Raw genomic sequence first — 24,955 nt, 5'->3', positions numbered from 1 at the left:
CCTGCTGCTCTTAATTTTAAAACCTACATTTAAACTTAAATTGCATTACTCCTGCTAATCCTGCTTTAATGCATTTACTCCATGCTTTATATTTCCCCTGTACTAATCCTGCTTTTTCTTAATGCATTACAACTTCTCATTTCTCCCATTTATTTTACTCTGCCTTCTGTATTGGGGTCTAGCCTGTGCTCAGTGTGGCCTACTGAATCTCTACTCCACTCTTCAAGTTTATAGAATATCCTGTCAAATTTTTTTCTTTGTCCTCAGCACCTCCCTCAACCAGGCATGGGCAGACATCCATGATGTACAGGTACCTAATGCTCTTTGGTTTATCAGCTAATTGTTTTCTGAGACTAAACAGCCAGATGGATGTTAAACTACTGATACATAAGATGAGGCCAGAGGCCTTATATAGGAAATTCTGCTCTTCGATGAAAATACTTTGGGAAAGTTTTCAGTAGGTATGGTGGAGCAAGGTACACTTCTTTATCAGTAGATGAGTTAGCATGCTCTAAACGTAGGGTGAGAGAACACTGTGCTGATAGAGAAATAAGAGTTTGGGTGGTACAAAAAAGGCAAGAGGGCTAATCTCTTGTGGCCACTGGAAATCTCACCATTAAACCTCCCCTCCTCCAAAAACCAGACATCAACCTTATTTACTTCCACCTAATTGCTTTCTGCCAGTGTAAATTCATGCCCCATTTTCATTTGGATATCATATTTTCCACTGCTGAAGCACAATTAACATCACCTTAATTTCTGGATTTCATTTGTGACCTGACTACACCTTAACTAAATTCATCTGACAGACATGAACTATAAGAGCAGAAAACCAAACTTTTATAACATGCATGGATGGATATGCTCCTTGCTTTGTTTGGGGTTTTTAAAATTTACCTGTGAATTAAGAAGCTAGCTTCATTGGGGTTTTTTCCTTGTATTTTTCTATTTCCCTTTTGACATTTGATATATCAAAAGGGTTTTCACTTTGCTAGATGACCCCAACAACAGCATGATAAGGCTGTAACCTGCTCTTCATCTCTTCCTCTGTGGGGAGTACACTGTGATTTTTATTGCATAAAAAAAACAAACTTGTCATGGTCCTCCAAAATATAGAAAGAAAACAGAGGCCTTGGTATTTCTAAGGCCAAAAATCAGCAGAAAAACATAGCTGAAAAAAAAATCCTCTTAGGTATAAAAAAAGAGTAAAGCACAAAGGTGTTTTTCACAGTGTTTTACAGTTCACCTGTGATTTGTGAGTGTGAAAATGTTTGGATCGTCCCTCTAGAAACTCCCCACAGGTCTTCAGTAAGATAGAAACTGGGACCACATTTTCCAGTCTGCTCTGACTTCAGATTTTGTCCAAATATCTTCACTGCTTCCCTTCTCAAGTAAGACTATAATATTGCCTTTCAAATTACACCACCTTTTTCTCTGGCAGTAGTTACAGGTCCTTGGAGAATGACTGTGCTTGGCAGACAAACCACACCACTGCCAGGAAAGACAGATATTCTTCCCTCACAAGCTGGTCTTCTCTCAAGAGAAATTTCATAATATTAAGGGGCATGACTGTGATATCTGAAAGTTTTAGTGTTTTCATAAAGAGGAACAGCAAAAATGAAGGAAGTGGGAGACAATTTGCCTAACCATTAGTGCTTGTGGGTTGTGCCTCATTGAGTGGCTTAGGGGTCTGGTTTCTACTATTAATTAATAATGCTGGTAGAGCCTCTGACTGATACCCTCACACAGACATTCTTCAAAGCAGTATTTAAAGTGCCACTATAGCAAGGTCAGAGGCTATTTAAAGAGAAGTCAGATTCAAACTCTACAAGACATAGCTGATGAATAAACAGGTCTCCCACACTTCAAGAATGATAAGCTGCTACAAGCCTACAGTCTAAAATGCATCCTTTCACCAGAAAACAGAGCAGCTGTGTTCAGTGCTTCCCTCTGCTGCTGTTGCATATTCCTATGGCCTTGTTAGAATCTAAAATCCCTTTGGATACCAGGGGATCTATCTTCAGAAGGCAGGGGAAAGTATACAGGCACATTGTTAAAAACATTTTTCATGGCAACTGTGACTCCTCTCTAAAATTTATACCTGTTCCTACACATGTCCATTTTCCTCTTACTCTACTGACTCGTTCATGTTAAGGTAAAGCAAGCCAGATGTGCTATTATTATCTATTGAAGTTAAATGTGGTGAGCTGAGTATAGGTGGATTTGAAAGATCTAAAATCTTTTTTTTTCTCCTTTAACTTGCAACAGTACTTGAAGAAGTGCTTCCCACCTAGCCAATGCTTTGTTGCATCTTTGAAAATTAGAGATGATTGGTAAGGCAGAGCAAGCACAAATGGCAATTACCACAGTTACACCATCTTTTGTCCCACACACCAAATAAATCTCTCTGCTCTCTGCCCCAGTGTTCAAATAACTCAGCTTTCTCCAATAGCTCCATCAATAGGTAGAAAAAGGCACCACAAAGAAATGTTGTTATCAGCACTTGCTCTCTTCCTCTTTCCTCTCTCTTTTCCGAATTTATTTTAAACCTTTTCCATGGGGCTTCCTTCCTGGCAAAATATTCAAATACACTGAAGTTTAAACATAATGTCACTGAGGGATTTCAGACAGCCCCTAGGAAAAGAAGACAGGGCAGGAGAGGAACAGATGGTATCACCAAGTAGATTTTGCAGAGGGGCTGTGGAGAGGAGAAACAGCACACCAGCCTAGGCTGTGGTACTGTACCAGTGAGTTTAAACAGATAAACATCAAAGGAACCCATCTGGCCTTGAAGTGGAATCTGTCACTTGAGATTGTTGCTATTTAACAGAGGCCTTGGGGTCTTGGCCATGTTTATTATACTCATGTAATCCTTCCCCAGTTACATTTTTTCTTCCCCATCTCCTGACTAAGAGCTGCTGGAGGCAAAAGCAGATAGAGGAGCTGAGAGCTGCAGCTTGTGTCATTGGCAAGGGAATTAATTTCAGCCTGAATATCATCTTGCTGATTAACTGCCCTCGTAGGAAAATTGAAAAGGACTGTACTTAAACTAGATATAATGCTGCTCTGTGATTTCTGGAGTCCTGCTGTCTCACATCCAATGGAAAAAGAGGAGGTAATGAGTCCTCTTTTTAAAATGCCTCTTTCTCATAAAAATGAAAAGGGAATAATCACATTCACAGGAGTTTTGTTCTTCAATCTTTCTTCAACTTAGGCAGCAATTTCCAAACAGGTGAGATATCTGAGGGCATTCAAAGGCAGAACCAGTGATGGAATTGGACATCATTACCAGGGGAGGGGGTGGGGATTTTCCAGTTTTCAGGTACTGACATGCTAAGGGATCCTCTGTCTGTAGGTAGGAAAAAAGGAGAAGCACAATGGCTGTTGCTGTAAGGGGAAGCTTTATGCCCACGTGAAGAAGAGAGGTCTTGAGACTAAGAATAGGCTTCAGCCTGTTCTCCCTCCCCCTCACTGGGAATTCTCCTTCCACCCACTCTTATCCATGGTGATGGGAAGTGGGAGGTATTGGGAAGCACGCAGCACTTTGCTGATTAAATATTTTGGGGCCAGCACAAAATGGTCAGGAAGGCTGATTGGTGTGGGGCAGAAATTGCGAGGGGGTTTTGATGACTAGGAGTGTCCCCTTTGACGTTTTCCCTAAGAGTTGATGCAGGGTTTCCTTGGGAAACAGGTGAAAAGACTACAGATATTTGTGGGCGATGAAACTCTCTAACAATGGAGTGGTGGGAGGATGGGACAAATTATTCAGGCAAAGAAATAATTGTTCCCTTTGTATTCAGAGGTAGTTTATCCTTCACCTCTTCCCTTCAACAACCACAATTCCAATCCCTTGCTTATCTCTAACCCTTAGGCAGAAAAAGCAGAAGATCCATTATTTTGTTTTTATTCAAATAAATTAAATGCCAAACTTGAAAAACATGGAGAGACGTAAGAGAATTAGAAAGGTTGCAGCTCAAAGTGGTAATTTGATCTACAATAGTAAAACTAGTCTTTAAAGAGGTTAAAAGATTAAAAGGGTCAAAATTAAAATGTTGAAATCACCAGCTGAGCAGTGCAATTGAACTGAGGAACTAATTTTTGTTTGTAAGTAGGAAAACCAGGGATTTAAAATTTTCTTCCATCTTCCAGAATGAGAAACATCAGCAAAAGTTCACAAGATGGCAGAATTTATCTGTCACCAAACTCCTAATCTTAATTAAGGGACTACCTATATATTATTTTTTTAAAATTCATACAGATTTAAAAACAAATGCATTTTCTTGCAGTTAAGCACATTCAGGCAATTGACTTGATCTAGCTTTGGACTGCATTCTCTTCTTACCTCTAGCTCCCAAAGAGCAGTTTAATTTCCCTGTCTTGCAAACCATTAAAAGGGTGTTTGCCAGAGGAACAGGATGGAGAGCAATGTCTAACATCACCCATGTGTAACAAAGCATTGACCCACTCTCATGGTCCCAAAGGTTGCCAGTATCTCCATGTGAACAGCGCCTTGAGAAACAAACTTGGTACTCACCCTACTACCACAATTATAAAATCTAGTAAATTCCAGCCATTGCGGAGGTAAGCGTTGGGGTGAAAGAGAAGTCCGTATGCTATTACTTTTAAAAATGCTTCCACTGTAAAAATTATGAGAAAGAGATATTCCACTCGTTCCTGTGGAAGACAAGAGAACAGGAGAGACACTGGTTAGTGTGACAAATCACAAATCAGGATGTTTTCTTCTGTCCTAGTCCACCCCTGCTGCCACCAGGGTACACCTCCCACTCAGCTTGCTGGCCAGAGGGCTTTGCTCCTCAGCCTTGCATGGCCTGCAGCCACTCTGACACTACAAGGGACAGTAAATTTTAGTTCCATTCTGAAATTTGCTGCCCTTTTCTTGGCAGGGACTGACCCCTGAACTGGCTTGTGCAAAGCAGGAAGGGAGAGGGTCAGAAGGAAGTTCCCAGGGCAAATATAGACAGCCATCAATAATGAGCTGCATCCAGCCCTTTTCTGCCTCTGGAGAGGAAACGTTGCTGCATGCGATACTGTGGAGAGATGGGGAAAATTAAATGAGCCCACCTGAGACTGATGTGTATGTCAAACTGAGCTTTCTTTGGGATTCCCTTTTCTGCTGCTGGGGAATAAGTAGGCTGAATATCGGTGGTAAGTGATTCACAGATCAGGCTGACTAACGCTAGAGGCTTTTAGTCATTCTGTCAGAATTGTACATATCCCTGCAAAATGCAGGCTGCAATTAAGCATATCCAAACAAAGGCACTTCCAGTTACAGTAGAGCCTGATTTAGGACAAGAAAGCAGGCTTTTGGAGTCAGTACACAGGCTCCCCATCTCTCATCCTCAGGGCTTTTAGCCCCGGTGTGGAATAAGGATAGCAGTATTGCAGAAATGGTAGGGATCTCCACCTAAGTAGGAGGGAAACTGCAGCATTAGGTAATCCCAACACAAGTGCTGCGTGGCAAGCTGAGTGGGAGATAAGTGCATGAAAACTAGATGACAGCAAAAGGAGACCAAGTCCCTACAAGGTTAAACTACAAAGTCATTAGAAGTTCACACTGAAGAAATAAAATCCAAGATAAATACAAATTAAAACATCCTAGGCATTCATGACATATCTTAAAGGATACCCAGCACAACAGTCAGACAGGTCACTATTTTTTTTTCTGCTCCAAATTGCAATTGCCCTGTTCCACTGTCCAGTTAAATGCATGAATGACATTTTCACATTATACAGCAATAGAGAATGAGCAGGATTACAAAAAAATTAGTTCCATCATTTGACAGCTGCCCATTCGAATATCTTCAATTCAGCTCTGAATAATTAACAGTTCACAAGAAGCCTGCAGATCCAAGAAAAAAAAAGCTATTGCTAGCTCATCTGCATGTTTACATTAATGTGATATTTTAAAAGACTGAGAAACTCCATCTGACAGTAGCAGGCACATGTTTGTGCTTTAAAATATTGCTGGTTTGCCTCAGACAATGCTTTCCCAATGCCTGCAGTATCCCCCAGTGCTTAGCACAAGGAATGCCTAAAAAAAGAAAAAGTGTCATTCTGCAGTTATCTGATCCAGTAGTAAAGCTTTTGAACACACCCACAGCAGAGGATTTGTCTGTCGTTGTCCCAGATGGAGACACAGCAGCACACCAAGGATTTCCCTTCCCTTGAACTCAGAAAAGGAAACAACAGCACACAATACTATGTTCCCAGCTCTACAAATAGGAAGTGCTTGCAACCAGGAGTCCAACCAGGGACTTGAGCACAGGAAAGAGCCCCATGATGGCTGCATGAAAGGACTGACATAGCAGCCCTTCTCCTTCCACTACAGCTGAGAGCTGAACGAGTACTGATACACAAATCACAGGCAAACAATGATCCATCTCCAGGCACACATTTGTAAAGCAGGACCAGCTATTGTGGAATCTCTCAAACAAAAACAAAAAGAAATGCAAAATGACCCTGTGATGGGAATTCCATGTGGTCTCCCCAACTGCACTGCACCTTTGTGGGCCACATGGCTCTACCAAAATGGCCCGAGGCCCAGCCCCACACAGAGAGCTCATGGGAGCTCTGCCTCGTGGAGCAATGCCCCATGTCTGCCTGTGTAGAGATTGAAGAAAAATGAAAATGGACTCTGAGGGGAAAAACCTGCCCTGAACTGAGGATGGGAGTAGGGAGTGCTGTGCCTGAGATGGCCAAGGCCTCACTAGTGCCAAATGAACACCTTTGAGGATGGAAAAGAAGATTTCTCTTATGGCAGTCCAACCCAATAATTAGTCTTCCTCGCTCCCTGTTTCAACCAGGGCCTTTGCACAGTTGTGGGCACGCTCTTTTTCCCCTCTCACAAGAAGGGCCAAACTACTCCTCATCCTGCCTTGGAGGCTGGATGCACACTCAGTTCATCTCCCTCCATAAACACACACGGGATCATGACAAAGTGTTGCAGGCCCTAAAACCTCTTTTAGTAGCCACAGCTGAGATGGCACAAGGGGGTGTGGAGGAGCCCACCCACTCATTCAGCAGCTCCAGGGCCATTAGAAGCAGGTGGGCAGAACAGGTGAACTGGAAGGCCTGAGGCTGATCCTGTGCCCAGCAATTTAACAGCAGACATTGTCACTGGCCCCCAGGGACAAACGCTGCTGCCAGCTCTGTCTGGCTTTGTGCTGCACAGCCACAGCACTCTGCAGGCCAGCACAGCCTTTCCACTCCATGAATTTCACTGAAATACCTGTGCTAGTGCCAGCAAAAGGAGTCCCTGAAAGAAAACACTTGGGAAAATTCTGGAACATCTTTTTTTTTTTTTTTTTAATTAACTATTATTTTAAAAATATTTAGTGCTGTACAGAGCAGACAATATATCAACAACTAACATGTTCCATTTGGCTGGATTTAAGAGCCTCATACCTTTTCTATCTCTAAAGATGCCTATGGGAATACAGACATTCTTTGTTATTGTAATAAATGCTGCTTGTTGAACCATGTTATGGGAGTAATAATATGCCAAAGTATTGCACACAAATGCATGCATATACATCTATATATTGATATATACATATATGCAACTACAAGCTGTTTGAATAAATTCCTTACAGTTCTTCAGCTAAGGTGGAAAGATCCATAAAAAAATAAAATTCTATAAAAGGTTCTGAAATTAACATAAGATACAGAATATTGAGCTGAGGATAGATTTTATGATCCTCTGCACTTAAATTAATGATTTCAGGGTGTAAAACTGAAGGAAAAATACTGCTGAGATTAAACAGTGCAGCTGCTCCAAGACCATTTCAGAAAGCCACTCCTGCTCAGACTCAAGAAGAATTTGAAAAGCCTACTAAATAATTTGTGTCCCCTTTTTTTCCTATACTATAAAACTAAAGAGCCTTTATGAACAGAGCATAACTCGGTAATGACATAGCACAACTGAGTTCCCCAGAATGTGGGCTGCAGCCCCAGTTCTGATGCCACCTTGCCCGGAGAGGGCAGAGATGTGACTCAGCCACTCCCTGCCTCAGGTTAGAAGTGACAGGACTGTGTCTCACCCTCAGCAGCCACAAAACAATGAATTTGTCTCTGCTAAATGGGCATCTGCACTTTTGATTGCTCATTTGAAGCTCTGCTCTCACAGATGAGGTAGACCACAGCCCAGTGTTTCAATCTTCCAAGGGACAGAGCACTGCAAAGTATCCATCATCCCAACTCCTCTGAGAAGCTAATTTGGTACAATTTTAGAAGAAGCCAAGCTAGAAAAAGATTGGTATTTCTCTCTGAGAGAGTTCCCTGCTGACAGGGAGGGAGGGAGCTGAGCACAACATTTGTGGGACTGAAAGGAGATAGCAACAGCATTGCCCCTTGGAACAGTAATCCAAACCACAGCATCAAAAGAGAGGGAACTTTGGAGCTGCAAGAAAGAAGGAACAGTATTTTTTTATTTGTCTCTTAGAAATGGGAACTATGGTCATGTGGCTGAGGCACATGAAGCATACTGCAGGCTGCAGAATTACAAAGCAGGAGCTTCCTCCTCAGACAACAGGGACATAAATGTTTTGAAATACAATGAAAAAATGCCAACAAATGATGGGAAGAAGAGAAAGGATAAAAGTTTTAGAAAGTGGAACAGTCCCTGGAGCACATGTGTTATGGAACTGGCTGTACCTCTGCTTGACTTTGTTTTGGGGCTTTTTTGTAGACCTAAGACATGAGCATCAGCTACCCTAGCTGATACATCAGCCAGCACTAACACTGCCAAGAAGCAACCTGTACATCATCTTACTCATACCAAAGAAACAAATATTAACTTACTGTTAAGGCTGTAAGATATATTACCCAAAGAGGATTACTGTATTATGTATGAAACCCCTCTAATCCCATGTGTCTTCCAAAGAAGTCATAGGTTTTGTTTTGTTTATAATTTTGAAACTGTAGCTAATGTCATCTTGGGTTCATAAAAGGAGCCTGAAAACAGGAAATCCAAGGAAATGACTCTAGGGTGTCATAAGGCTTTTCTCCTGACAGAAAGTGAGTAGACCAGTGCTGTTTCTGAGAAATGGTCATCAGAATGATTCACTATATCTTGATCCCAGCTCTCTAAACTCCATCCATCCATCCATCCATCCATCCTGCTTGGTTATAACATTTTCGTTGCAAGAAAGATTAAATCACAATCACGTTCTTGCATTTCCTACACGCCAGTCGAAAGAACTTACCATCTAAAATTCAGTCACTAAATGTTTTCTCAGACTTTGCTCTCTCTCTCTCTCTCCTTGCACTCTGACCAGCTGCTACAAACCATGTTACAAAAACTACAGTTTATATGTTTGAAGTAATGAGTCACAAGCGCTGTGCAGTTAGAACCTTCATGGGGCTGCCTGTTTGACCTCAGCTACATCTGAGCCTGCATTATTATTCCCTACAGCTTCCTTAAACATAAGAGAATACATCTCTTCAGTAATGCAAATACCAGACATCCAAGGAAAACAGCAGTATTTTAAGGGCCTCTGTCATATAGGATGTTTTGGCAATGCTTATGGAAATAGGCTCTGAAAGATATGAATCAGAGTGGAAGCACTCAGACCTTCCCCTAGTAGGGAAAACAATCTTTTCTCGTGGTCAGTAAGGAGACTGAAGTGCAGTGCTGGGAAAGATGGCCCAGAGACTCCATGAAAAAATGTTCCAAGATTCTTGGATTACAGGTTACCATCACATCTGGGATATGGATATCCTCACTGTGTCAATATGCTAACCAGGAGACTACTGCTAACATGAATAACTGCAGCCTTCAGTGAGGAAGAGCCACATGTGTGCACTCAGAGGATCAATCCAATAAAGAAGTTTTTAAGACAGGTTTGTTGACAGTGAGTTACTTCTGAGTATATTTAGTTACTCAGAAGACATTTTCAGCTAAGTACGCATGAAAATATACAAGCACATGAGGGAATAAAACTTAAAAAAGACAGAAAGACAGAACATGCTTGGATTTTTTTTCAATTTCTCCTTAAAACTATTGTCACTGCAGAAACTAATGGTCATGTCCATTTAACAGAGAGAAAGTGATGATGTCATACTGCTGAACATAACTCCATTTGCTGCTATTTCTGGTCCTAAAACACAGCATCCCTTCTACATATTCCCCAAAAAGAATACCCCCAAAATTAGAGCAGAAGAACACTATCTGATTTTACCTGACAAAACAAGCCCAAAGGAGAAAGTGGGTGACTACTACTGACCTAAAGATTAACCCACTATTTTGGTAAACAGAAGTCAGGAGGGCTTCCAAAAGATTTGATTTCCAAATATGATCAGCACTGCCTTCTCTCCACTCCAGCCAAAGACTGTGTCAGGCTTTCAAATGAGCAGAGTTAAATTCATACCAAGCACTGCAGAAATACCAACTTTTAATTAACCCCTGCTAAATGGGGGATTTGCTCACATCTGCCTTAAAGGTGTCCAACATAAGAATAAATGAAAGAATTCTCACTAATCTGAAAGAAGCAATTATAAAACAGAAATATAGTGCAAGCCAGCCTTCAGTACTTTATGATAATTCACAACGTGCCCACGATGTATTTAAAGAACTTCCCCTGAAATGAATAGAAGAGAGAACATAAATAGTTTTAAATTATTACAGGCCTCAAACATATACCCTATATTCATGAGTTCCTTGGCAAATCAATGAACACTTCATACAGAACTCTTGCACAATTTAGTCTATATGGCCCTAGTTTTTCTTAGAGCACTTTGGCAAGGATCAAGTTGAATTTATTTACAGGTTTAGTGGAACTATGCTGGGTGTCAAAGTCCAGTTGTAATGCAGAGCCAAGGTAGAAGGGGATTGTCCTGGTTTAGGAGGAAACTTCCCAAGGGGTCCCTCTAGAAAGCAGATTCAAGCAGTCCCTCCCAGAACTTGTTTGGGAAAATATTTCCTTGGAGAAAAGTGGAAAAAAACTGTTTATTTAACAAGCAAAGTATTCACAAGCATAAAAAATGAATATTAAACAATAAAACCTCTTGCTTTTCTGAAGAGATGGCAAATTCAGAAAGTCCTTTTTGCGAACTTTTTGCCCCACTTCTTTTGCTCCCCTTCACTCTCAGAACCAATCTTAAAGGTTCAGAACTTAATATCCAGCATAAACAGAACAGAGACTGGGGTGGGATACAAGCATCATAAAGTCACCCTAGGACAGGGGTCGATCTCCTGTGCTCCTTACCTAGTACAAACATACTTTCCCTTCCACTCAGCCACGTGCTCATGCTCACTCAAACCAGAACACAGATGATGAATGCCACTGCTGTTCTGATTTATCATCCTTTCACCTACATTTTTCACTAACAGAATGGGAAAACAAGCCCCAAGTAATAATAATGTAATTATTTGGAGTCCTAAATTTCAGAAAGGGGTGACATGCCAATAACATTTGGATGGCAATACAATAGGAATATTGTTTTAAAACCTTTATACTGGAGAAGGTTCTGAACAGCTTGATTAATTTTGAAGACAGTCCTGCTTGAAAAAAGGATTTGAACTAGACAACCTACAAAAATCCCTATTCAACCTATATTTTTTCTGAGTCTCTAAATGCATATTTTATAACTCTAAATGTGCCTCTAGTCCTCAGAATAATCTAACAAACTTGATATTTCCTTTCCAATGCACACCAATGCTTTCCAGTGGGATACCTCATTCTTCATAATAGAGATGCTCAAGCAAGCATCATTCTGGATACACATAAAGGATTATACACCCATTCAAACTTAAATCTTGAACTCTGGTGCCAATTAGACAATGTCTAACACTTATAAGATGTTTCTTTACTGTCTTTGTCTAGCAATAGCCAATTAGACAATGTCTAACACTTATATTTCTTTACTCTCTTTGTTTAGCAATGGCAGAAATCTCTTGGGCATTGCTGCTCAAGATTATTTTTTTTTAAACTGAAATAGAACAATAGGATCCTGTCTATGTATGAGTCAAATCCAGAGATTATGTTCCTTATGGGTTCAGATTTTCTTTGGCGTAACCAAGAACTGAAGCCATACAAACAGGCCATGAACAAATATTCCAAACTGATCAGCTCTCAAGAGGCAAAGAAAGTTTTATCCTAATTTTTTTTTGTCCACTATTCTGATTAAACTGAAATGAGCCGTCACTTTTTATTTTGCTCAGACCAATAAGAGATTACCCTTCTAGGAGGAAGCAAAATCAGGGAAGGCAGCATAAAGTTTATGACTGAGAGAGCCTCATTTAGGATCTCTGCATAGAAATTAAAAGGCGGCAAGGTGTTGTTACCATGCCTAGGAATTAAATTCACCCCAGAAGAAGCTTTAACTGGTTTCCCTTATGCATTTTTGAAGCACTGAGGCAGCCCAGTGTCTTCTCCCAAGGTTAACACAGCCATTAGAAACACCCCCATCATTTTTCCATCTACCAACCACTGGTCCAGACCAGAGTACCAGAAACATCCATTTAAATCAGAGCAGCCCTAGTACAACAGCTGCATCTAATAGATCATCACAAGGCATAAGTGTCTCATCCAACTCCAAAAATGACTCAGATAAGTGAGAAATTGGCTACCCACCATGCTCAGGTGTCTGCACTCAATCACGTACACAGAGAAATACGCAAGTCCAGCAGCCACAAAGCATTTCAGTGTTCCACTTAATTAATTTTTAAAATCATTATTAATCTTAAAAAAACATGCTAGTGTTAAATATTGAGCGTTTTGTCGCCAGACAGAACTCTGTGTGTGTGTATGTGTGCATTTATCTCTACTTAAGGAGGGATTCTAGAGAACAATCTGATTAAATAATGATTCATTAGGACAGTTTCTAAAAGGTCTTCTCCAGAGTGCATCATCTAAGCAGGATACACCAGCACACTTGCTTTTGGAAACAGCCTACGTGACCTCAGCAACAACAGCTCTAATGATTTTAGTGTTTTGCACCACCCATGAGTCCAGTCCTAAAGGGGCAGGTCTGGAGTTCTTATCACAATATCACTTCAATCTGACCATCATGACACAATCAGTGCTTTCACTACATCCCTTTTCAATGAGTCCCTAAAATTCTTAGTGGTAGGCAAAATCTTAACAAAGGTGAAACCCAACCATCTGACTGCTAAAAGAAGTAACTCTCCCCCCATGGGATTTATTAATTTCTAATCATTTACATGATTTCAAAAGCTGATGATTTAACTTGCAATCAATTTTATGGCAACTATGATTTGTCTGCCATATAAACTTAGACTTGCCACATCAAGAGGCAGAGCAGGAAAAATTCATGGTTGTATTCAGTCATCTTTCCAAAAAGATGACCAAAAATTGGGCTCAAAAATGATGGATAGAATTCCCAACAGAGCTCAGCATAGGGATAGCAAGTTCCTTTGAAAATATACCTGTAATGAGACTTTCTATGTGCCAAGGATTTTTACAATCCCTTCATGGATAAGAGGTGGGGAAGAGTTATAATCCATACCCTTAACTTAATGAAGAATCATTTCTCCCAGAAAGTTGGATTTTTTGGGTTTTTTTTGTTGTGGTTTTTTGCTCTGTTGGTTTTGGTGGGTTTTTTGTTCTTTATGTTTTGGTTTTGTGGGGTTTTTTTGTTTGATTGATTTTGTTTTTGGTCTTTTACTTTTTAGAAATTCTCTGGTCCTACAAAGTTTTGAATAATTCTAGTGCATGCTAAGTTAGGCTAAAGTATAATCTTAAGCAGGGAGAATTTTGCTACTAATTTTGTCTGTAGGCTGAATTGCCCATTTCTTTTTCTTTACAACTTCTCAGGTAACACTAAAACATTATAAACTACCCCTAGACTGCCTTGCAAGGGGAACCCAAACTTGCACCCCCATGTGCTGAGCTGACAAGAGGGTTGGTGTTGCTCTTCCCCAGGAGCCCTTGACACAGAGAACATTTCCAGAAGGGAGCAGCAGCCAAAGGAAGGGGGATTTGGGCAGCTCTCCTGGGAAGAGACCTCAGCAAACTCGGGCTCCTCAATGAACCATGGACACACCCAGCAATATTTAGACCCTCTCTGGATCACTCTCCACCACTGAGCTAAGAGCCAGAGCTGCAAGTGAGCCCCTGCAGAAATCTGGCCCTGGACCTCTGGGTTTTGACTTTTCTCTGACTGCCCATGCAGAACACCTCACCAAATCCCACTTTTGAAACATCTCTGTCAAATGCATTTTACTCCCATCACTCTTGCACATTTTGGGATGCTCTAATTTATGTTTTTAATCTAATACAATTCTTTTATAATTGTTTGTGCAGTGATGCCTGACAGGGAATGCTTTATAAATAAATCGAATTTATGACAATTTATAATCTCTCTCTCTTGAAATTTCTCAGCAAATAAATTGGTCCCACAGCTCAGTCTTCTAGGGTTGGGGTTTCTCTGAAGGCATTCACACAAACACACAAGGTGCATGCATGAAAGGAAGAGAAAAAGAGACAGAGAGAGAATGTGGGCACGTGTGTGTGACTTTCCATGAGCAACTTCAGGGCATATTTAACATTCTGTTCACAGTGCTCAAGGCAGACAGGAAAAACACAACTGAAGGGGATGAAAAAATGAAAAGTCCTTGGAGCTTTTTCATGTCAGGCTCCATTCTTCCTTTCCTGGGACAAAGGTTTTCATGTTTACTACCCCTGAGTAAGTCTCTCTTCGGTTTCTTGCTGCTTGAGCAGACAGGACACATGAAATGAGGCAGATATAAGGACCTCTGACAACCAGCACATAAAACTCATTTTATTTCCTTAATGGAAGGCTAATTGGTAATTAAAAACATGACTGTGACCTGTGCAGTACCCAGAGAATAGAAATTGATTTCATTTTAAACAGATAAAGCTCACAGGACTGCAGCTCTGCAGAGTAGCAAGACTTTCTGGGCAAGGAGAAGTGAAAGAAGTGCTTTAGTTTTTAGCAGGTTTTGCCAATTTAGGCAAACCAGAAAAACCCCAAAGAAATTTACCAGTTCTTCAGTCCCTTGGTTGACTCCCAAGAACTGCTCTGCTGACCCTCACTGCAGCTGCTACTGATGTTGAAATAGACTCAAGGACAAGAAGCTGGAAAATGAAATTCAGATTCTTGCCTGGCCTCCCCCAGTCAAACCAGGGCAGGAATTTTCATTTCTTGTAGGATCAGTGTGTGCCTCATCCTCCTAGGTGTGTGTATTGTAGGGATAAAGAGAAACTAATACTTTCACTGGATGCCAGCAGCTCCTACCCAGCCAGGCTGGGGCATCCCCAGGACACTCCACCAGCCCCACAGAGCCCATGGCACTGCTGGGGTGCTGCAGAGTAACACAAGGTTGTGTCATAATAAAAGATTTGGATTTGCTTCAAACAAGCCAAACACACAGATCTGGGAATGTTAAAACATTTTTGTTCAATAAAAATGTCTAAACATGAGGCTCTGCTATCTCTGCCCTTTCTGAAACTCTCAGAATGTCCCTTTACAGACAAGGGGAAAAGTTAGAATACTTCCAACTTTTCCTTCTAATACTCAACAAAACCAAGTTTTGAAATACTGGAATTTTTCAGACAATACCTAGATTTCCACCAGCCTGACTGGCAAATCAAAAAAAGAGAAACAGCTATGAAATGGGTTAATACATACTCATGCATTTAATTAAAAACAAGGAAGAAGGATTTCTAATTAAGTTCAGACAAGAATAAGGAATGAAGATTTCACCCATGCCATTTTTTGCAATAGAAAACTCTGTTAATAAATGTGGTGAGCACTGATTATCATGCCAGAAGAGAAGAGAGGCATCCCATGTACCTGTATTTTCTTTTACTATAATAAGCCCTTAAGACAATACTTATTCTCATGCAGATAAACATAAAATAAAAACTAAGAAAAATATTAGAGTCTGGACAATGAGAAGTCAAGAATCCTATTAATTTCCTATACCGTCCTTTAATTAAACTCAGCTTGATTAGCTTCTGGCTGGTTTGCAAAAAGGTGTATTCTTCCTATATTCCCTGGCTGCAGGGGCAGCTCTGTCTCCTGCAAGCATTGCAGGCTGTGGGATCTCTGTCTAAAAGGAAAATTAGATTTCAGCTGGCCTGTCTGAAAAAGAAATAAAAAAGGAGATCTAAATCCCACCCACAACCAGAACTCCCTTTTATCATTTAAGTCAAATTCTTATGGCACCCATCACTCATGGGGAACCAGTCCTGGTGAAAACAGCTCTGAGAACTCAGCCAGATTTCCTCTACGTCAGAGCCCTGCTCAGGGCTGGCAAGCACCCTGCCAAATGGACTTGAATTTCAAAGATTTCTTGTTCACTCAATGAAAATAAGATGTTACACTCTGTGTTTTCACTCTCTCTGTTCCCAAGGCTCCCTTTCTCTTCAATCACCCTCAGGCTCGGAGCAAACAGGATTCATATTGATCTGTCTGAAAATTATTTTTAATGCCATTAATGTTATAGGCTGCTGTAATGGACCTCTTCCAAGTTTTTCATCCCCACTAGCTGTTCTGACTGACCTGCAACACACTAAACACATAACTTGCCTTGCTGCTGGCCAAGACCCAGCTCCCAGAACAGGGGAAAAAACCCTAAAAAATATAAATTTGACAAACATGATGAAATTTCTCATGAAACAAAGACCTGATTTTGGAGAAGATCTTAAATTAAGATTTTAAATTAATATGGATGTAATTTCCATCGACTTCTATAAGGTCTGTACAACCCAGAACTGAGGACAGTAAACTCTGGCCTAGTAACACCAAAAATATTCTACACTAACACAAAATCAAATTGCACGGACTTGGGGGATTTTAGCATTTTATTTTAGCTGTCTACAAGTTGTGCTAAGGCAGTGCTGATGTTTGAGTTCTCTGAGAGAACTAATTAAAAACCATAATTAAATGGAATAAGCTGCTATTATTTATGAAACAGTGAAAATGGTGTTAAAAGAACACAGACATGGAAAAAATGTTGATATTGCTTTTTCATTCTGTTCTGACTGTCTTTGGTACTGTTAGTAACACACAGATGGAAGGGGAACCAGTTTTGCAGGTAATAAGCATTGCTCAGTCCACAGTTTATCCTTATCCTTTGACAGACTGCAAGAACAAACACAGCAACCTAAAATTCATTCATAGAATATTTTATGAATGGAAAAGGAGCTGATGATTCAATTTTCACAAACACTTTTGTGTTCTGCTGAAGGCTTCTCATTTTAGTCAGTTGGTCTAAACTGAAATTTTCCAAGATACTTTCTTCTCTTCTAAAAATGTCTTCCTTATGGAACCCATCAGGATTCATGAAGATGTAGAAAAACATTCATAGGATAGCATGCAACTTGTCTTAAGCCCCTAAGCGTGACTTCACAAGCTACTTTCCACAGCTTATATTCCAGACAACTCTGTCACTTGCCTGTCCTCTGTTTCACTCTCCTATGCTGTCTCACCCTGCTTTATTTCAAACCCAATTTGTTTTCACAAGGAGATAAAAAAAGCCATAAGCAATGAGGACTATGAAACCACCGGCCTATGGCAAATGCCATAAAATAAAATAATTAAGGGAAATTCTTTAATTTTAATTAGCTTCCCTTCTGCAATCATTCCCTTCATGAAAAGTTCAATTACCAAGAACCAGTGCTGTTAGATTCACTGCACTATATTATAGTTAGCTGGGCTGTTGCACAGAAATGGGAACTGACAGTGAAATCTCTTGTACAGCTTGCCAGATATGAAACTAATAGGGCTGAATTATCCCACAAGTCTTCTGGAGCTGCCTGAAAGGATGAGATTGCCAGCCTGAAAGGATAAGTTTGTCTCATCATGCAAGTGCTTTAGATCTTCAGAGAAGGCTGCAGGGGTTATATAGCCAATCACATACTGAATGTGACTCAATGTCATGCTATTGCAAAACAAAAAAAGCAAACGCCACGCTAGGATGTGTAAACAAATGTACGAGCCACAAGATGCAAGAAAAATTCCTTCTGCTCCACACAGTGGGGGTGAAAGCTTGGCTGAAGTTCTGTGAATGAAAGGATGCATGGATGGACTGGGGATGATCCAAGAGAAATCAACAGGGATCTCCTGAAGTGTACAAAAATTACCTGAGAGAAAAAGCTGTGGTGAGACCATTCAGCACGGAGAAGGTGAATCAACACAAGGCTCTAGACTGCTGCAGAGAGGTGGTGAACAATTCATTTGCCCACTTGCACTTTGGATACCACAGGAAGTAAAGGTTTTACACTGGCATAAAGAAGGTTCAGGACGGACATCAAGGAAACCTTTCCTTGGGATGCCAGGAGAGAAGGCTGTGACAGAGCACACTGGCTGGGAAGTTACAGAGTTTAAATCCCTAGAGGTTAAATTCTCCTGTGGGATAGGATGACTCAATGGCCTGCCAGGGTGTCTTCTAGCCCTAACTTTGGTTATTTCTGAGGCTCTAATAGATGTCCATGGCCTCAAGGTCCAGCCAGATTTGTCTCATCAGGGAGGCAGCTGTCTGTTGGGCTTGGACAGAAAGACACCAGGTGACAGTCCTTCTCTATTCACGAGTGAAAAACCTTTCAAAATGTTTCTGACACCCATGCAGCTAAGGCAGATCGAGGCAAGAAATCTGTTAGTCATTTGGGATTTCAAGGAATGCTTCCATGTGTCATCATTTGAAAAAGGAGCTCAGTATCTCTCTTGGGGCAAACAGAATTCAGGCTTCTCCCCAGGGCTGATCAGTTTGGAAATGTCACTGCAATTGTGCTGGGATGGAGTAAGATTTTCTGTTCTTGTGTAGCAGTTTCAGGGTTTTCAAAGATTACTCTGCAGAGCCCAAGTTAAGAGGAGGGATTTTCCCCTCCCTGGAAGGACTCTCAAGCACCATGATTCTGACTGATTCTCATCCAGGCTGGTGATATTTATAACAGGAGTTTCTCTTCCTCAATGGATCTGGTTCTGAAGGGCATTCAGGAACACGACCTTGTGAATATTTAGTCTTCTTTTGATCTCTTTTGCCTTAGGTCCACAGAGCCTCTGCAGCAGAAATCTATGAGATTTGCTGAGCATATTTGTAATTAATCCTAGACTTAGAGAAATGTGGGGATTAGTGGATTGCTGAACTCCTTATGTCTCTAGAGCAATGCTGGAGTTTCCTTGTTACAAGCAGCAAAGAAAGAGTCAGAATTTGGCTTAGGCCACTGAATATACTGATTTCCATAGATCAGAGAAGTCTTCAAAGCAGCAATACTACCTGCTTGAATAAATACGGTCTCCCTCATCCAAAGGTTGCAATAAAACTCCATAGACAGTAGTGAATGAATTAAAATATAAATCATACCCCATGGGCAAAAGAAAAAGTGTCTCTATTTCACAATTGGGAAAATTGAGAAATACATAGGATGAAGGTATTTGAAGGTTTGAGGTCTTCCAATTCATAAATGCCCATTTTAGGACAATGACAGTCTGATTTTACTCTTTTTCATTTCCAGAGACACCAAGTGGTTTGTTGACTAATTGGAGTTATGATGCCTTTAGGGATAGGAGCTTGGCACAGTGACTTGACTGATTTAACCAGCTAACAAGCTAATAGCAATTTACAGAAGACAAACCTCTGACAAGCATGAAAAGACCCTGTCTAAATGTTTGGAAATCTGATTAATTCCTGGTGGATGAAAACTGAGATGTTGCTGTCTCTGCCCCTCTTTTGTTGCTTAGACTCCACCTCCTGCCTCATGCTTCTGCCATCTCTCTTTTTTCTCTTTGGTCGCTTTGTTTTGCACTCCACTCTTCTTTTTGGATACAGGGATTTCCAGAGGTTCAGCTGAAAGCACAGACATCTGGATCTCCATGTCCAAACCAAAAGCTGTTCAAAACTGAGAGACGAGTTTGGAAATTGCACCTACCTGATTACCACCTCATGAGAAAATCAGGAGAGGGATGGTGGAACCTTGGGGGGTTTGCTATTCCACACCACAGATACATAGCAGGCAATATTTGGGAAGTGCCAAAGGAACTTCTTTATCCCAAAGGATTTTTTTGGCTCACTTTTGCAAACTAACACATAGTACCCTAGGAACACACCTATTATTTGGTGATATTTGCATTGTAACATCAAAATGACACCAGGACCTCACAAATGCAACTGCAGTGCAAATGGGGACCAGAAGCACCAAAAATTCTCTCTCAGCAGGAAATTATCTGAAAAAGAAATTACCAAAAACCGTTCAGCAGCCTTTTGTTGCAACATTTTACAGGAAGATATGGTATATCACAGCATGATGAATTCTGTGCATTGCAGCTGGCAGGAACTGTCACTTGCTAAAAGCTCCGCTTTAGCTGTCAAACCCAGAGTTGATTGCAGACTGGGGTGCAGAGGCTGCCTTGCACAGTAGGGACAGGCTGCACTCACCAGAGAGGGAGTTGCAATGCTTATCTGCACAACACAATTCTCCTCTTCTCTATTAACCTAACTTGGACCAGTTGACAGGGCCCCAATAAAGTTCAGTTCCACCCTGTGCACCAACCTGCTGCTCCTCTTACCTGTTGCCATCCTTTCTTTTCTCTGCAGAACCAAAGCTTCTCTCCCAAGATTATGATTCAGTTTGAGTAAAACAGCACCTGACAGGATGAATTCTCCAGAACTACAACAGAGTAATGCAGAAGGCCTCTGCTCTTTGAAACACAGAATAAAAACCAATTATCTAAAAAGATGGTGCACCTAGTGAGCACACAACAAGGGGTACATCTCTAGGTGCCTCTTGTAAAACAAATACAGAACAGCTCACTGCAACAGCACTTCTCCTTTAAGGCAATCAAGAGAATTCATGCTGTGGATAGATTAATGAAAATGGAGACTTCAGATCAAACAGGTCACAAGCAAAAAGAGAGAATATTGACTTTCTGTTGACAGTAAGCATTCTTGCCTCCTGCAAACTCACCACACTCCTTAAGAAATCCCTACTGGTCCACTTTGGACAAGGTGGTGCTGTTCTAGAGCATTGCAGTGTGAGCAAGGAAACCCTTCCCAAGGAGGGAGATCAGGGCTCTGATGACCAGAAAGATTGGTGGAGCCCCAGAAGGAGAGATGTGGACTGCTAGAGCCCTGGAAGGAGGGATGTGGTGTTATTCCAGCCCCAGCTGTGCCCACAATACCCTTCCCTTCCCCAGGACTCCTACTCTGCACTCTCCCAAGAGGAGCTTTACAGCCCTCTAAAATAATTTTTATAGGTCTGCATTTTATCAGGCAGTATTTCTGAGAGAAATACTGCAGCCTTAGCAGTTATTCTTAACTGTTTACGAATATGTTGGTGTTTAGGTTAAAAAAAAGAACACAAGAATAACAGGTACAATTAATTTCTGATTTTCACTCTTTGAAATTCAAGCCATTTAGGAGGAAAAAAGAGAAGTGCTGCCATGTATGCAAGCCTGTGAGCATCAATATATTTTAATGGATACATTTCTCTCTTATATCCAGCCTCTGAGTTTTCCCACCTCTGACCAAGACCTGAAAATGCACTGCCTCATCTGTATTGCTCTGTAACCCAAAATCCCAAGTTTCCTTAGGAAACCTTCCTTTATGAACAATTTAATATGATGTGATATTAACATCCCAACAGTTTCCCCCTCATGAATTAGAAGTGTCACACTTTGTTTTGACTAATTTCTGCTAGATAAATAAGGTCTACCTCGATTAGAGAAATTCCCATGTTCTGCACTTTTTATTTGACTGGTGAGGCTTTTTTTACTTTGTACCCTGAGCTCTTCAGTGGCTTTGCCTCATTTAAAATCTGTATCTCTGCTCAGCATGCCTGCATTCCTGTGGAGAGTTGCTTAATCCCTCTGTATACTCCCAATCTGCCTGCAAGGAACACACAGAGCATTCCCAGATCTTTAAATGGAGGCAACAAAAAAACCCCTCCTTTCTTTTATTAATAGAAAAGAATTCCTGTAATATTTAAAAAAGAAGAAAACAAAAATCAACCAAGCCCCCTCTTTTTTGGTTTTATCCTTTTTTTCCCTGCTTTCCTCAATTATAGCTGATTAACTGCCATGACATATGAGTCATACAGGATCTAGGACACAGGATGTGTTCAGAGTTGCTTAATCATGTTCTAATATCTAACATGTACACTTGTTTACTAGGTAAGAGAGTTGTGCATGATATTTACATTGTGCCATGTTAACTTGGGAAATGAAAACTAGAATGGACAGAGAATGATAAACAAAAATGATACAGGCAAATAAAGAGGGAAAAAGAAAAGATAAACCAAAGCACGATGAGAAACAGACTTCCAGGGCATGGGAAGAAAGAATTCACATTCCTTTTTTTTTTTGTTGGGCCACTTGTAGGTCTTGTCTCAATTATATCAATCTAAGGTCAAGGTACCTTTTTTTTCTTGGTGAATGTCTGGTTTTCTCCTAAAAGCAGCCAACCTCTCAATACCTCAAATTTTCCTCATAAGTACCTAACTCCCAAATGCCCCTAAAACTCCTTCAGATACGAGGAAAGCCATCTGTCCACCAAATAATGACTTTTGCTCTCTATTTTGAAGGGTTGACATCTGCCTCTAATCACTTAAGGAAAGGAAAAGGACATCCTATATCCAAAAAATATTTTTTTTCTCCTCTCCCTCCCTCATTACAGCATTTATCTCTCATTCAGCACATCAGCTTTCAAAGGAGCATACAGAAAGAAGCCAAATTGTCTCTGGGTGAAGCTGAGGATCACAGCACTGTATTCAGTGGTGGGCCAAGAATGGTGGAAAAAAAAAAATCAGCCCAAGGATTCCCCTCTAAAGAGTGACTACCCCATTTTATGGGTAAAAAGAATTACTAAAAATGATTCTTTGGCTGTGAAGCTTACCCAGGAATAACAGAGCTACATAGACAAGATGGAGGAAAGGAACAGAAATAAGATGTGCTCAATATAAGGAAGGAAATTTGAACTCAGAATACTTAAGAAAGGTAAGAATATGCAAAATTAAAAAAAAAAAAAACACTATTTGGCCAGCTTCTCCTGGAGGCACTTGACAGCTGAATGTGGTTTTGAAAGGTCTGAAGGGAGTTCACCACAGGGACTGAGTCAGGGCAGCTTTGCAGGAGAGAGGACAATGGCATTCTGCAAGGCACACAGGACAGATGCCTGTTTTGGAGAGATGGTTTGCTGTCTCCGGGGATCCTCATTGTGGATACAAGACAACATGGAGCACTGCAGCAAGCACAGTCACAGAAATAGAGCTTAACTTGGAAACTGTTTTACAAATTAATTGCTTGTTATTTCGACTCTCCTTTGTTTTTCTTCCTTGCACTTGATGGCTTTTGTCTCTTGTCCTCCTACCTGTGACTTCTCCCATTTTCATCCCACTTTATCACCCCTATTTAGACACATTTTTTTTTTACTTCTGTCACACTCTGACAGAGTTCCCAAGCTCCTGATAAAACACTGCAAGCACCCTATAGTAACAATGCATTTAATCTCTAGGCCAGTTTTATTATTTTTTTTTTAATGGAAGCTTAGAAGAGAGATGCGTTCCTTGGGAGTCAGCAGAAGCTGACAATGAGGCATGAGAAATCCAAACAAGACACCACCAGAAGCTGATGTTTGCTGGGTACTCTGGGCAAGACTGATCAAGTCTGCAGGGATCCCTCATGTCTAGTTCCTCTGCCTAGGCTTCATTTCTGTTTTTCCTCTTTTTTTACCCTTAGCCACTCAGCAGTTTTCTTGTTAAATAGCCTCTGAACAAAAATTCCCAACTGTTGGTCCAGACCTTTGGAGGCAAGAGCTGCTAAACTTCTAACCTGTACTGTGGTCAAAATGTTGCTCTAGCAACTCCCAGAAAACCCCAAAATCCCACAGCCACATTCTCCACACTTCTGTTAGTCCTGTAAAGGGTACGGCAGTGAATTAGAGCCAATATTTTAAAAGCCATTCATCCAAATTCTGGTCTCCCTGTCTGTATCAAAGCATCTACCAGTGTTTCCTGAGCTAATTCAGCAGTTCTCTCTGTGTTTCATGGAAAAAGATAGAGAGTTGTCTTTTCCAGCTATGCCAGGAGCTTTGTAATTTTACACAAAATTTTACAATTAATGGCCTTTGTGGCAGATAAGCAACTTATCATTTTCAACTTATTCACCTTCACATCTAATTGCCAGGAGCTGTCCAAAATTGGTCCACTTGGTTTTCAGTCCAGTTGTTCACCTGCCCAGAAGCTGCTTCTTGCTGGGTGCTCTGGGCAAAACTGATCAATTCTGCAGGGATCCCTCTTGTCTAGTCCCTCTCCCTAGGCTTCATTTTTTACCCTTACCACTAAGCAGCTTTTTTGTTAAGAAAGCTCTGAACAAAAATTCCCCTTCCAACAGCACAAACATCTCAGTGACATGGCAGAAAAGCTAAAACACAGAGCGATTAAGATATCACTTCAATTTATGGCCCAATTTAAGTCATCAAGGTCCCAGCACTGCACACAGTTCTCTCTGAAAACAGAATCTGAAGGGCACAAAACTCATAGCTCAGCTCTGCCATGCTTGTTCAGAAATGTTACCACTTTACTACATCACAAGCGATCATAAAAACAGCGTCTCCGAAACCAAAATACAAAATAACCTTATAAAAACTGTTTAGGTGTAAAGGAGGAAAGAAAACCACCAGATCTGTGTTGTTCACCAATCTGCTAAAGTAAAAAAGATTAAAGCCTACTGATTTACTACATTGGAAAAGAATTAATCTGACTCATACAATTACAAAAGGACATTTTTCTCCACAACCCAGTAGGCAACTTCATTTTTCATCCTGTTGAACAGTATTTCCAACTTTTTTTCTTTCCCTGGTTAACAAATGGCCTTTTTAGTCTCGTTGCTTTTTAATTGTTATTCAACAAACAAAAAAAAACACCCCAAAAAACTAAAGGCAAAAAAATAACCTAAACATTAAATAACCAGAATATCTCTGTAGGATATTTGCTGTGTGGGGAAGATTATTGAG

General features: G+C 40.7%; 1 protein-coding gene across 1 annotated transcript in view; it reads right to left on the bottom strand.

Annotated features, from left to right (window-relative positions):
* The window catches only part of LOC102031898 (voltage-dependent L-type calcium channel subunit alpha-1C-like), a 389,144-nt gene that overhangs the window by 191,764 nt on the left and 172,425 nt on the right, over positions 1–24,955 (bottom strand). The window contains 1 exon segment of the mRNA XM_031060510.1: positions 4,535–4,674. Coding sequence (XP_030916370.1) covers positions 4,535–4,674 — 140 coding nt within the window.

Source organism: Geospiza fortis, unplaced genomic scaffold, assembly GCF_000277835.1.
Source record: "Geospiza fortis unplaced genomic scaffold, GeoFor_1.0 scaffold13, whole genome shotgun sequence".
Classification (NCBI taxonomy): domain Eukaryota; kingdom Metazoa; phylum Chordata; class Aves; order Passeriformes; family Thraupidae; genus Geospiza; species Geospiza fortis.
The sequence above is the reverse complement of the archived record's forward strand: the minus strand, read 5'-3'. Positions and strand labels throughout refer to the sequence as shown.